General features: G+C 39.5%; 1 protein-coding gene across 1 annotated transcript in view; it reads left to right on the forward strand.

The window, feature by feature from the left end:
• Positions 1-1,691: 1,691 nt before the first annotated feature.
• Positions 1,692-14,602, forward strand: part of RTF1 (RTF1 homolog, Paf1/RNA polymerase II complex component) — a 49,455-nt gene continuing 36,544 nt past the window's right edge. Inside the window, exon 1 of the mRNA XM_069105778.1 lies at positions 1,692-1,898. Coding sequence (XP_068961879.1) covers positions 1,692-1,898 — 207 coding nt within the window. The remainder of the gene's footprint in view (positions 1,899-14,602) is intronic.

The following is a 14,602-nucleotide window of genomic DNA, read 5'->3' on the forward strand; positions in this document are numbered from 1 at the left end:
TCAGAGTTGTCTTGGAACATCACATTTCTGATTATAGCTAAGCCATTCACAGTTGATTATCATACAATATTACCATTACAGTGTACAATGTTCTTCTGGTTCTGCTCACTTCACTTTGTATCAGCTTATATAAGTCTTCAGGGTGATACAATGTGTAGCATATTGAACTTCTAAGCAAAAGGTGTGGGTTGGAATCCTACCTCAGGTACTATTTGCTTTAGGAAATTCGACTAACTCTTTTCAGTCTTAGTTTCCCCTTCTGCAGAATAGCACTTTACAGGGTTGGTTAGAGGATAAAATGAAACAATTCATGTTATAATAGCTGGAATTGATATGGTGCTTCAAGTTTATAAAGCTCTTTACATACATTATCTCACTGGAAAAGCACTTTGCAAATTTTAAAGGGCTATAGGAATATGAGCTATCGTTATTTTCAATTTGGAGTAGAGGGGAGTGAATGGGTCAACATGGAAAGGACTCTATTCCTGCTTCCTCTATCTTACCTCTTTCAGAAAGATTATTTTATTTATTGTAGCATTATATTTAATAGGAAAAAAACTGGAAACAACCAATCAGCTATTGGGGGATGTCAAAACAAATTGTTATATATTGGTACAATGGGATGTTACAATGCCAAAAGAAATAACTAGAGGAAAATGACTTTTGTAAAGGCATAGGAAGTGATAAGAAGGAAGAAAGCAGAATCAACACACACACACACACACACTTTATAAAAATAGCAGTTGCAGCATAAAACCCCTGGAAAAAAAATACAGAGAATTGTGACAGAACCCTTTTTTGAAATAATGTAATTCCTAGTTTCATGTAGAACCAATGTATTTCTTTTTTATGTATGTTAATTTTTTCATCGTTATTAAATTTGGAATAAATTGACAATCCGTGAGAATACCAGACCAATGAAGTTGTTGAGTAAACCCTATTCAAAAGAATGTGGCAATGATGACGAAATACATAGAGACAACACAACTTTAATATATATAAGTATGCATATATCTATTAATGTCTATAAGCGATTATTAAGTAAGGTCAATCAGCTTTTATTAAGCACTTTCAATGGGCCAGGCATCGTGGTAAGCACGAGGTGGGATACAAAGAAAAGAAAAAATTACTTTCCAAGACCAAATGGGGGAGGCGACCTGCAAATAACAATGTATATACAAGATGTACACAGTGTAAAAGCAAAGGAATCTAGGAGGAAAGACACGCAAAAGCGGGGGGGGGGGGGGGAAAGGCCGGGGATAAGCGAGGCATCCTCTGATTGCCCACCTAGTTCCCGCCTCACCCCGCCCCACCGTGTTAACATGTGCTTTTAGAGTCAGCTTTCCATACACGACTCGTGTACACAGGTCTTCCTAGTTTTTTCCCGAGGTGTGATCTCCAAGGGGTCTCCCATGAATAAAAGGCGCCCGCAGAGCGTCTAGTTTGCCATGCCCCTTAGAAAAGTCCCCAGGATGAAGCAGCACGCGGGAGCGGAGGCAGGGCAAACTCCCCACGCCGCCAATCCCGCCCCTTGCTCTCCGCACCTCCCTTCTCTCTCCCGGACACCCCCCCACCCCACCCCGTCGCGTTCCGTCGGGTTAAGGGGGTGGATCTCACGGCGACAGCAGGGCGGGGCGAACGGCGTGCCTCGGAGGGGAGGGGGCGGGGCCTGGCGGCGGAGAGGACCGCGCATGCGCGGTCGCCTTTGTGTGGGTCGAGCGGCGGCGGCGGTAGCGGCGGCGGCGGTGGCGGTCGCACTGGCTGGCGGGCAAGAGGGGAGTCCGGGCGGCGGCGTCCGGCGCGGGAGCCGGGGTGCCACCATGGTCAAGAAGCGGAAAGGCCGCGTTGTGATCGACTCGGACACGGAGGACAGCGGCAGTGACGAGAACCTGGATCAGGTAAAGGGGCAGGCCGCGGCGGAGGCGGGAAGGAAAGGGCTGAGCGGGGGGCGGCCGGGCCGGGGCCGGGGCCAGGGCCGGGCCGCGGGGCCTCCACCTCCGAGCGCCCGGCCCTTCCTCCCTTCTGCCGGCTTCCCCTCCTCCTACCCGCCTCAGTCCTTCCCCGGGACTCGCGGGCCCGGAGGAGTCCGGCCCGGGCCTGAAGCCGGAGTCCCCGAGTACTTGGCGCCTTGAACCTGGGTGGTGGGGCGGGGACGGGAGCGAAGCGCCCCGGGGCACCAGAGGCCGGGGGAGCTGGGGGAGGGGTCTGTGCCCGGGGTACCGGAGAGCTGGGGGCGGCGAGCTGGCGGGAGGGGAGGCCGGCCCCGGGATCACTCCCCTGGGGGCTCTCTCTTTCCAGCTCCGAGGAAAGAGTTAGGAAGTAGCTCTGCCTCTTCCTCCCCGAGGCTGGGAGGTTTCTAATGAGTGAGTATGAGTGTGTGTGCGTGTGCGTGTAGAGGTTCGAGTTTGGCAGGCGGGGGACTTAGGGCGCTGAGGGCATACTCAGGACTGTTTCTGGGCAGGGGATGGAGGGGCGGTCCCTCTGCATGTGCCAGGCAGAGAGATGAGATGGGCTTGGTTGTGGTTCCGGAGAGTTTTGGAGACCAGGGCAATTCGTGGTTGGGAAGGCCCCCGAATGGGATGTCAAAACAAAGTTAACAGTAACGAGAGAAGGAAGCAGGTCAGATGCTGTGTATAGCCCTGGACAGTTTTGTAAGGTGGCATGGAGGGCCTGTGGCAGAGGCCTTATGGGAGGACCTTTTTACTCAGACATCCCAGAATCCTTTCCTACTTGGGGTTTATGCAAGAGACATTAAAAAAACAACTTTTAGCCTAATGGCTTTGGAGTTACCTGGACTGGTTCTTTCCTCTTGAAAGTGCTGTAGGGAGAAAGCAGTCACATTGCCAGTAGTGATGCTAGAAACTAAGCTGTAGTGGGAAGACCATTTTCTGTGTTTTATTAACAAATGCTAGAAAGAAAGGGAAGTTGGAAAGTGAACTTGCTAGTGGATTCCCACAATGAATTCTATAGAAGCTTGGTCTTAAAATAGGAGTGGACAGTCTGTTTTGTTGAGGCCCAAACTCTCAGGATCAAGAGATATTAGGAGAGGAAGCTCTGGGATTACAGGGGCTATTGAAGAGAGGGAAGCAAGGGCTATTTTGGAATTGAAGGTGGAAGAATAAGAAAAAGAAACAAAGAAAATTTTATTTGGTGACATAAATGGAGGGGAATCTCATATTCAAATAGAAAAGAAGCCCTGTTTTGTTGCAGATTTTAGGGTTGTCAGCAGAAGTTTGGAAAATGTTGGTAAATAGAACCTTAACTGGGAACCAGGAGGATTAAAGTCTAATATTCTCAAATTGTAAAATATTTGAACCCTTTAGAAGAAACTAGCATAAAAATGAAAAATATAGTTCCAAGACACCTTTTGGTGAATGAACATGATACTTGCCATGGGAGGTAAGGAGGGAGTGGCAGTGTTGTGGAAGTCCAGTTCTTTCTCTCTCTCACACTCTCTCACACACACACACACACACACATTTTATTATTTTTGCAAAGTTTTGAAAAATTATATGAAAGATTAAAGAATGTTGTAAAGGTAAGAATTGTCCAGGACATCCAGAAGATGGGCCTCAGCCACAGATAACTTCTGGGTGGGCATTGACACTTAAACTCATAGGATTTAGAAATAGAAAAGGGACCTTAGAAATTTAACCCTAACCCCTTGTTTTACAGATGAGGAAACAGACCCAGAGAAGTAAAATGATTTATTCATTTAATTCAGTCTTCTCTGCTTCTACCAGTATTAACCTTAAAAATCAGTGATAAGAAGAAAATCAAAATTCCTCATCCTGGTACATGTATCCATTAATAGAGGTGCTAATGAGTAGTATATCAATAAGCATTTATTGAGTTCTTTACTGGGTGCCCAGCAAAAATCGTTCATCAGAAAGGCCTTCAAGAAGGAAAGAGTCTGAATAATCTGCTGGGGGGGGGGGGGGGCGGTTCTATACAGTGCAATTTAGAACTGTACTTTTAACATTTTGGTACTTTACCTTATTTTTGTATCTTAGGCATTCTGGGCATTTCATTTGTTAGTGTAATACTCAGTTTACATTTCTTTCCTGATGAACTGAACAGTTTGAGTGGCAGTTGTTTTGTGTCCTGGTCCTTGTGGAAAAGGCACTAAGTCATGAACTATTACTAAGTATTTAGTGTCAAGATCAGAAATCTGCTTCATAAGGTAGGGCTGGTTCTCTGGGTGAAGAATGGCTCCTTTAGGTGAATATTTCTCCAGTTATATTACTTCCACTTTCTCTATCCTGCTTAATGCTAGGGTCCTCCCTCTAAGATAATCTCCAGTTTTTCTTGTAGGTACCTTGTTCGTATATATAGCTGTTTGCATATTGTTTTCCCCATTGGACTGTGGACTTGGAAGGCCGGGACTGTATTTTACTTTCTTTGTATCTTCTGGTGCCTAGCATGGTGCCTGGAATATAGTAGGTGTTTAATAAAATACTTATTGACTTGACTTTTACCAAAGGACAATGAAGCCAGAGCTTCCTAAATTCTTTGATCTTAGTCTTGTTTTGTTCACTCCAGTCAGTAGTAAATTGGATTTGAAGGAAACCCATTTAATTCTCTTCCTTTTTTTTCAACTTTCTTTCTCAGCTTGGATGCTCCAAGGTTGCAAGGACATCAGAGTGTAAACAAAGAAATAACCTGACAAATGATGTTTAAGCTTTTGTGATTGTTGGTCCTTCTGTGACATCTCTGAGGCCAACTGAAGTTGCAGGAGGTTCTTATTTGGGTAGAATCAAATCATAATTGTAGGAACAATTTTTGACTTCAGGTTCATCTGTCTTTTCTATCTATCTCTTCTATTTCAGAAAGATGGTGTGGATTGAGACTTAAATGTAGGATTAAGCCATGATAGCCTGAAAAATTTGAGATGGGGTGGTGTATATGTCTTTCAGAAATCCCTGCTATATAGCTTGAGAAAACTTTTAAGCACAGGAACCTTAGAATCTGCTTTAGTAAGCACTAATGAAATAGACTGCTAGTGTAGCCACATTTAAAATTAGGCAAATCTGTAAACTCTTTAGTTGGATTCTTTCGAAGAACCTTCATACTTTGAATAAAAACCCTTGGCCTTCTGGCTTCTAGCTATACCAAAATGGTGTGTCTCCCTTTCTGGGTTGGTATTTTGGCTCCATGTCATTATGAAATAAATAGCATCAGAGGGGCTAGAAAAAAAGAAGCCTAAGTTATTTATTTTAGAGATCAGTGAATTTTTTTATGCATATGCTAAAATCTTTCCCAATATTTTTGAGTATGAGACTTAAATTTCACAGTTCTAAATATATACATTTTTATACTCCTTGCAATAATTCCATGACATCTTTGTTTCCCCCTCCCCCACTTCCAGGAGTCCTGAAGCCCATGGGAACCCATCCTGTACATTTATTTATAAAGTTCTTGTTTTCTTTATGGTTTTATTGCTGTTTGCCTGTTTTTCTCTACTCCTTGTTCCTGCTGTGTGCTAGGGACTATGGGGCTACTGATACAAAATAGAGATAGGGTCCTTCCCTCAAGGAATTTATAACTTGCTGTAGTTTCAGTTACATTTACCTTTGAATAGGCCCATGAGTATTTTTAAGAAGTTTTCTTGGATACAAATATAAGAGACTTACTTCCCTCAAGGAGCTTATAATGTCTAATAATATTAATTACATTTCCCTTTAAGAGATTAGGTCTATAAGTAATTTTAAGAAACTGTCTTTTGGAATCATGTTAAAATTGTTATTATTATAAACTGGCCAAGAAAAACACAGAAAATTTAAAAGTAATATTGCTTATTAAATGTCACATTCACATTTGGGGGAACACATTTTGAAATGCAATCTGAATGTGCATGTATGAGAAGTGTCATGTTAGAGTTTTACATTTTAGTTTTAATGTTGCATTAGTGGAACCTATTTGCTAATTTCTTTTGATTTTTTTTTTCTTGAACAGCAGTGCAAAGAGAGGAGAAGGCTGCTTGGGTTTTGCCACATAGGTATTTGAATGGTATTGTGGCTGAATACAGTTTTGTTTTAATTCATACATAGACCCTATTTTAGTAAATGAGTCCTAAACAAATGATTCTTTAATTAGGCTCTATATTGGAGAAAGAAGGGTAGCCAGAAAATAAACAATGTTAGTTGAGTCACTTATTTTTGCATTTTTGTCTTGGAGTTCTGTTTTCAACTTGTAGCTTTGCTGAAGAATGTTTCTATGTAAGTTCAATTCAGCATTCATATATTAAGCATCCATTATGTTGAATATGCTGAACTAGATCCTAGGGATAGAAAGAAAAAAAGTGAAAAAGTCCCCCGCCCTTTTCCTGTTGGGGTGCAACATGTACCTAGATAAACAAAAATTAATTTTAAGAAAGAGAAAACACTGGGCAGTATCAGAAAAAGAAAGGTGACATGAAGCTATCAGTTCGAGGCAGATTCTTAGAGGAGGTTGTATTGTAGGGGGGGAGGAGGATTGACCTCCAAACTTAAATGTATATAGTTTATAAATTCCAACAATAGTTAGCTAATTATACCCTAAAAGTTTTTCATAATCTGACACTATCTGCACCATCTATCACACTTTCAAATCAGGACAGTTTCTGCTATCCCCAGTAAAGTAATAATACTTCTGTGTTTGCCCTGGTCAGAACACATCTGTAAGTATTATTTTCAAATCTGAGAAGCACATTTTAGGAAAGACATTGATAAACTTACAGGCTTTCACCAAACAACAACCAGGGTGGTAAGGGGGCTGAAAGAAATTTAGTTTCTGTGGCAGTGTTTATTCTGGAGAGTAGAAGACTTAAGGGTAACATAATAGTTGTCTTCAAGTATTTGAATGGTTATGTCATGGAAGAGGGATTATAGATTTGTTCTGCTTGGCCCTTGATACCTCCCCTACTAGCAGCACCTTCCATATTACTGTAGGGGGCAATACCATCTTTTTAGATCCTTGATCTCACGCTTAAGTCTCATCTTTAATTCTCACTCCTACACCCCCATCCAAGCTGTTTCCAAAGTCTGTAACAGTTTCACCTTTGCAACATCTCTGAAATACACCCTCTTCTTTCCTTTGACACTGCTATAACTCCAACGCGGGCCCTTATCACCTTATGCCGTAATTATTGAAATAGCCTGTTGGTAGGTCTGCCAACCTCAAGCCTTTTACCATTCCAATCCATCCTCCATTTAGCCACTAAAGTGAATTTTCTCAAGGTACAGGTTTAATCATGTCATGCACATCCCCACCCCCTTCCCTTCCACACCATAAACTCCAGTGGCTTCTTATTGCTTCTAGAATCAAATACAAAATACTCTGTTTGGCATTCAGAATCCTTTGTAACCTAGCCCTCCACCTGTCTAATACACCTGGCCTCCTGGCTGTTCCCATTAAAAAACACAGCTCTTACTCCCCTCCCTCCCATGCCTGGAACTCTCCCTCTTATTCACTGACTTATTTCTCTGACCCTTTAAGTCCCAACTAAAATCTCATATTTTAGTGGAAGCCTTCCCCAACCTCTTTTAATTCTAGTGCCTTCCCTTTGTTAATTATTTCCTATTTATCTTGTATATAGTTTGCTTTGTACATATTTTTTTTGCTGTTGTCTCTCGTTAAATTGTCAGTTCATTGAGGACAGGAACTGTCTTTTGCCCCTTTTTTATCCCCAGTGTTTAGCATAGCCCTTGATACATAGTAGGTGTGTAATAAATGTTTATTGATTGATTTTCTAATACACACGGAACAAAAAAAAGATTAGATGTGAAACTATAAATGTGAATACACAAAAAAGACCAAAAGGATGATAATAAACTTCTCATATCTATCTACAGTTTGTTTTTAAAAGTGCTTGTTATATTTTCAAAGTAATAGCAAAATTTCTATTTGATTCTGTGTCCCCTTCTGAACTTTATTTTCTGTGTATTTTTTTGTCTCTCTCTTTTTTTTTTTTAAAGCAATCAGGGTTAAGTAACTTGCTCAAGGTTACACGGCCAGTTATTTCTGGGTGTGGTGCTGAGTATTGGAGCCCAGGATTCGATCTCCAGGTCATCCCGACACTGGAGCCTGTGCTCTTACTCCTTGTGCTACCTGGCTGCCCCTCTCCTTTTTTTTTAAACATCTCTCACTTCACACTGACTCAATACTACTTTGCCTTATCCAACCAAATAGAACCCTCACTTAGAACAAATAAGTGTAAGTTAAGCAAAACAAATCAACTCATTGGGTTGGGTCCATCTGAAAATGTATGTTTCATTCTGTCACTTCTGTGCCAAGAGGTAGGAGGGAGCTTCGCCATTCAGTGTCTTCTAGAGCTTAGCAGAGTGCCTGACACATACCGTGTTTCCCCGATAATAAGACCTATCCTGAAAATAAGCCCTCCCCTTACTGTGTAAGATTCCTCTAAAATAAGCCCTCCCCCGAAAATAAGCCCTATTGAGATTGCTACTGTAGTGAAGGTGATCCCCTGCGCTACACGCTACATTACGGTACCCTCTGTATGCACCGTTCCCCCCCCCTCCCAAAACGCACGCCGCGCTCCGAGCTGCATCCAATCAGAGCTGCAGCAGTGAGCTTGTCATCCTGTTCTTCCCCAGTGATTTGCTTATTGAATAAAGGTACATTTTTTTGTTCACATTTACCTGTTTATTAACATCGCTGTCAATGTTCATTAAAATAAGCCCTCCCCTGAAAATAAGCCCTCTGGTGTTTTTCTGTCCAAAAAAATTAATAAGACAGTGTCTTATTATCGGGGAAACTCGGTAGTATTAACAAATGCTTTTTGACTTGATTTCTGAAGTCTTTGCTACTGCTTTGAGCAGAATTCTGAAGTTTTTCAGAGTTGTTAGAATTGTGGTTACTGTATAAATTATTCTGGTTTCACTTATTTTGTTCTGTATTCATATAAATCTTCTAAAGCAACACTGAATTGTTCATATTCATTTCTAATATTCCTTTACATTTGTATGTCATAGTGTGGCTATTTCCCCATTGATGGGTACCTAGTTTGTTTCTACTTTGTTTGCTACTACCTCTTACTTTACCACCTCCTTTAGCCTGAATTCTTTTTCTCTGATTTCCCATTGATGCTTATATTTTGAATCACAATTTAACCCTTAATTATTTACTATCTTATATTGTTACCTACTTGTTTTGTGCGTGTTCTTTTGACTCATCAAGATTGTAAATATTTGAAAGTTCACAATTTGTGGTGAACATGTCAGGTCATGTCTAAATATTCTTGAGAGACCTTGTTTCCATAGACACATTCATTGTGAATGTATTTTAAAATCCTAATTTCTTTAGTATTAAAAGAGGTTTGTGTTCAGAATAGCAGAGTCCATATCCCACTTTTATATAGTCAAGAAAGATTTAGTTGAAGGTGAAATTTGAAATCCTTTTTGGAGAAACAGAAATAAATAGTTCTGTTAAAGTATGGGAGATTGTTTCTGATATTAAATGTTTATTTTTCTAAGTTACTTGCAAAAGATGAATAGAAGACCTTGTAAAGCAAAGATCTTAAAATTTGTAGTCTTCACATGCTGAGATTTGAAGGAAGCTAAGGATTCTAAAAGGTAATGGTGAGAAAGGAGTATATTCCCAATATGGGCAATGACTTTTGCAAAGGTACAGAAATGGGAGAGGGCATGCAAAAATTCAGAGAGCAATATATAAACTAGTTTGGCTGGAGATGAAATGTGAAGAAGGTGGTATGAAATGAGCTTAGGTGAAATCACTCTATTATGAATAGACTTCTTCAAGGATTTCATTGGTGGTAGAATTCTTGTCTTATCATTTAATGATAAATATGATTCACTAGTGATATAAAAGAAGCTATCCAAGAAGCTGTGTGTGACTCCTTGACCACATCTTAGTCCTTGAAGTACCTAGCTAGAAGCTCATGTGTTTTATATAGATTTTTTTTGGGGGGGGTAGCTAGGTGGCACAGTGAATAGAGCACCGGCTCTGGAGTTGGGAGGTCCTGAGTTCAAATCCGGCCTCAGACACTTAACACAAAAACTAGCTGTGTGACCTTGGGCAAGTCACTTAACCTCAGTTGCCCTGAAAAAAAATTTAAAAAAAATAAGCATATATAGATTTTTTTTAATGTCTCCCTGCATTGCTTGTCTCTTAATGGCATATATAGATCTTTGTAGATAATGGATATCCTGGTTGCTGTTGGGTAAACCTGAGTGAGGGAAGTGCAGGCACTGGACAGAAGAACCCCAGAAGCACATAAATGATTTTGTCAATGTAGAACTTCCTGCTATGACAATTCCCTCTGCTCATGAGATCGTGACCCATCTATGGCTTAGTCGATAAGTCCTAGGGAGTTACCTGGAACCCATAGAAGTTATGACTTGCCTAGGGTCACACCCCTTGGTAACTAGATTTTTAATATTTAAGTAGAACTTCTTTGTAGCATGGAGGTGGGATGCATTTCTGTATTGCTGGCTAACCAATAAGAGAATTTTAGGATATGTTATATTTCAGGGAAAATTATTTGACTGATATATACAGATCATTCAAGATCCAACAAGTGTTTTTTAAGAGACTATTTTGTGCAAAGTTCTGTACTTGTAACTTGGAAAAATTAAAGAGGTTTAGATAAGATGAAGATCATCTAAATTGATCATAATCATCTGTATCATGATAGAGTTTTACTATATTTGTATAACCTCCTGGGAAGGATGATTTACTGGTTGCCTTTTTCTGCTTGCTTCCAAGATTACTTGAGTTATTTATTTGTCAGTAATATTAAAAATTATAATAATGGCTGAGAAAGAGTGCTGGACCTGGAGTCAGGAAGACCTGAGTTCAAATTCAGTCTCACTGTGTGATTCTTGGCAAGTCATTTAACCACTGTCTGCCTCAGTTTCCTCATCTGTAAAGAGCATAGTGATAGCATTTACCTCACAGGGTTGTTGTGATTGCCAAATGAGATGATCTTTGTAAAGCCCTTTGCAGACTTTAAAATGCTATATAGATGCTAGCTAGCAGTTATTACTAGAAGCCTCCCTGAAGAGACTGCATCCTTACATAGAATATGCCAAAGCTGTCAGGGATAGCAAAAGCCATAAATATCCCCAGACACTGCTCTGATTTGGTTTAGGTGTACAGAGATGATTTTGTGGTATGAGAGAGTGGAATATTCTTTGGTCCTATTTCTTTCCATGAAATTGTTATGCCAGCTCTCTGTGATATTGTAGAGGGTAACATTTCAAGGCTCGTAGAAAATTAAAGAGAGAGCAGGTGGTATTGACCTGAGAAGATTATTTTATTGCTTTCCTGGCTGAGAGAAATGACCTCATAGTTAGGAAATTATGAAGGAGAAAGGAAATACATTGTCACAATTTATTATCTTTTATTTTGTGTCACAGGATTTGATAAGTAACCTGTATTGATGGCACCCAAAGGACATGATAGTTGTAGTGAATGAATTGTAATACTCTTGGCACATCTGAGTTATATTTTTCCCTCTTTTACAGATGGATAAATTGAGGCAAAAAAAAATAGTCATCTTTGTCCAACCATGAATATAACAGAACTATGTTTAAAACATGCTTGAGTAGCCTCTTTTTTGGTGCTTATGGAATAAAGAGTAGAGAATATGTAGGTGGTGATATCATTACTGAAAGTACCATTCCTCCACTAAACTATGTTTCTGTCACCTGAATGAAGTAAATCAGAGGTATATGGTGAGAATGTTGAGATTACCAGTTTGGGTCTGCAAAATAGTGGTAGAATCGTAGAATTTCATAATTGAAAGAAACTTCAAAAACCATCTAATCCATCCATCTTTTTAAAAAAATATTTTACTGATAACTCTTGTTTTTAACATCGCCTTCATTTTAAAATATCTCTTCCTAATCTGGCCTCAGACACTTAACACAAAAAACTAGCTGTGTGATCTTGGGCAAGTCACTTAACCCCAATTGCCCTGCAAAAAAAAAAAGTAAAATACCTCTTCCTCTTCTCCTGCCCATAGGGAGAGCCATCTCTACTTTAACAAGCAATTCAGCAAAACCACATTTACTAAGTCCATTATCATTATAAGTAATGTTTCATACCCATTGTGCCCTACCTCTGCAAGAAAGGAGGGAGGTATGTTTTCTTACTTCCTTGGGGCCAGGTTTGTTCATAATTACACCCTACAAATATTTGTACTTTCCATTTTCATTGTTGTGACCAGTGTGTATATTATCTTCTTGGTTGTTCTTATCTCATTTTACATCAAATCATGTATTTTCTGATGCCTCTTCCAGTTCTTCATAGTTGTTTTTTACAATTCAGGAATATTCCATTAAATTTATGTACCACATTCCGTTTACCATTATACCAGCTGATAGGCCCCTGCTTTGTTCCTAGTTCTTTGCACAAAAAGGGATGCTGTGGACATTTTGGCACCATTCTGTCTGGGATCCCTGGGTCTACTCCCTTCTCTCTCTCTCTCTCTCTCTCTCTCTCTCTCTCTCTCTCTCTCTCTCTCTCTCTCTCTCTCTCTCTCTCTCCCTCTCTCCCTCTCTCTGTGCGGATTACTTCCAGGATTACAACTCATGTTTGTAAAGAATCCCCATTACTACATATTTGATAAATTTGCTTAGAGAGCTCAAGTGAGAAGAAATCCACAACCTTTGAAGGCAGCTCAAACCATTTTGGGATATTTCTTAATTGTTTTGAACTTTTTCCTTATACCACACCTAAATTTGCCTCTTTCTAGCTTCTAGCCATTGCTCTTCTTTCTTCTCTCTGTGGCCAAACAGAACCAGTATAATTCCTCTTCCAACAGGCTTTTAAGTATTCTAAGACAGATATCATGTATCACCTCCATTCCACCAAGCCACCCTGTTCCCCTCCCCTTCTGTTCTCCAGGTTAAACTTTCAGTTGGTACTCAGGTGGTATGAACTTAAGGCCCAATGCCTTTGTGTGGTGGCCAGAACTGAATACAATATTACTTATGTGGTCTGACCAGGGCAGAGTACAATGCACTGTCATCACCTTATTCCAAGAAGCTGTACATCTTCTAAAGTCGCTTATGATGGGTTTAGCTTTTTTTGGCTGCTGTACCATTCTTGACACATACTGACCTTATAATCTATGAACAACCGGGTATTTCTTTGATAAACTACTGTTTAATTTTCCTTCATCTTGTATTTTGAATTCATTTTCTTGAGCGCACATGTAAGATTTACTTATAGGAATATGAATTAGACCTGTGATTTCAATAGTATAGGGAACTTTCAGGTGAGGAAATTATCCCTACCAATACAAATTGGTACATTCTCAGAATTTTGAGAACAGTTAGAGGTTAAGTGACTTGCCCAGGCTCTTTACATATATTTCTTCTAAGTTTAATCTTATTAGAATTAGCCTAGGTTTCTAGCCTGTCATTCTCATTTTGGAGTCTAACTCTGTTACTTATTATGGTAGTTCTCCTTTCCCCCTACCTTTGTACCCCCCAGCTTTATGCCATCTGCAGATTTGATAAAATGTCATTTTTGCCTTTATCCAGATCATTGATAAACATATTAAATAGCAGAATCAATCCTATATCCTGGGGAACACCACTGGAGAAACCTTGCAAATTGACATTGAATCATTCATGAACAATATTTGAGTTCCATCATTCAGCATTTTCCAAATTCTAATTGTATAAATATCTAGCCTGTATTTCTCTTTTATACAATAATAGTATGAGATACTTCATCAAGCACTTTGCTAAAATCTGAGTAAACTACATAGCTTTTCTTCGGTCTGACACTTTAGTAACCTTGCCAGGAAAAAAAAAAAAAGGAAATGGGGTTAATCTGTTCTTGATAGAGCCTTTTCTAGATATTCACTGTCTCTTTTACATATTAGACTTTTCCCAGGAATTAAAAGTCAAATTTACTAGCTTATTCTTTGCAGTTTTCATTCTCTTCTCTTTTATGCAAATTCATCAAGAGCAGCTAAGTTCTCTTTTGCTATCTCCTTACTTATCTTGGGTACCAACTCTCTTTTGGCCATTTTGTTCTGTCCTTTATAGTCAAAAGTCATTCTCCTTGGCAGAGAAAGCAGAAGCTAAGTAAGAATCAAGTAGTCTTATACCTTCTTGGATTCTTTTCTTTTCCTCAGTATACCTTAAAATGAAACCATGACCAAATGCCCCCATCAAATTTCTTTACCTTATCTTCCATTGTTGTCCGAAGCTTATACTGAGTTTGAGATTTTAATTCTTTTCATACAGGATCATACCATGCTTTATGTTTCTTCTTCTGTTACTTTTACTTTTATCTTCAGAAATGAACAGATTATGAACACTAGTAAATTAGTAAATTCATCAGTTTGCTAAACACCTAGTCTAACACTGGAAAGAGGAGACTCTTAAAGTCCTGAGTCCCAGGCCTCTGCTTTAATTATAATATAAATAAAGTAGCCTCAAACTTAATTAGATTTGTCAGTAAAGATAGCATCCATTTGGAATTAGAACTGACAAGTTATGAACCCCAAGCATATGATTACTATATGCCATGGGACTTTTCTGGCACAAGAAGATAAGAATTTATCTAAAACCAAAGCTCATCTTTGTAGTTGTGGTTTGCTAAAATAAAGTTCCAGGTTGTA

Source organism: Petaurus breviceps, unplaced genomic scaffold (genome assembly GCF_028583685.1).
Source record: "Petaurus breviceps papuanus isolate PSGF00001 unplaced genomic scaffold, PetGlider_PUasm1.0 77, whole genome shotgun sequence".
Classification (NCBI taxonomy): Eukaryota; Metazoa; Chordata; class Mammalia; order Diprotodontia; family Petauridae; genus Petaurus; species Petaurus breviceps.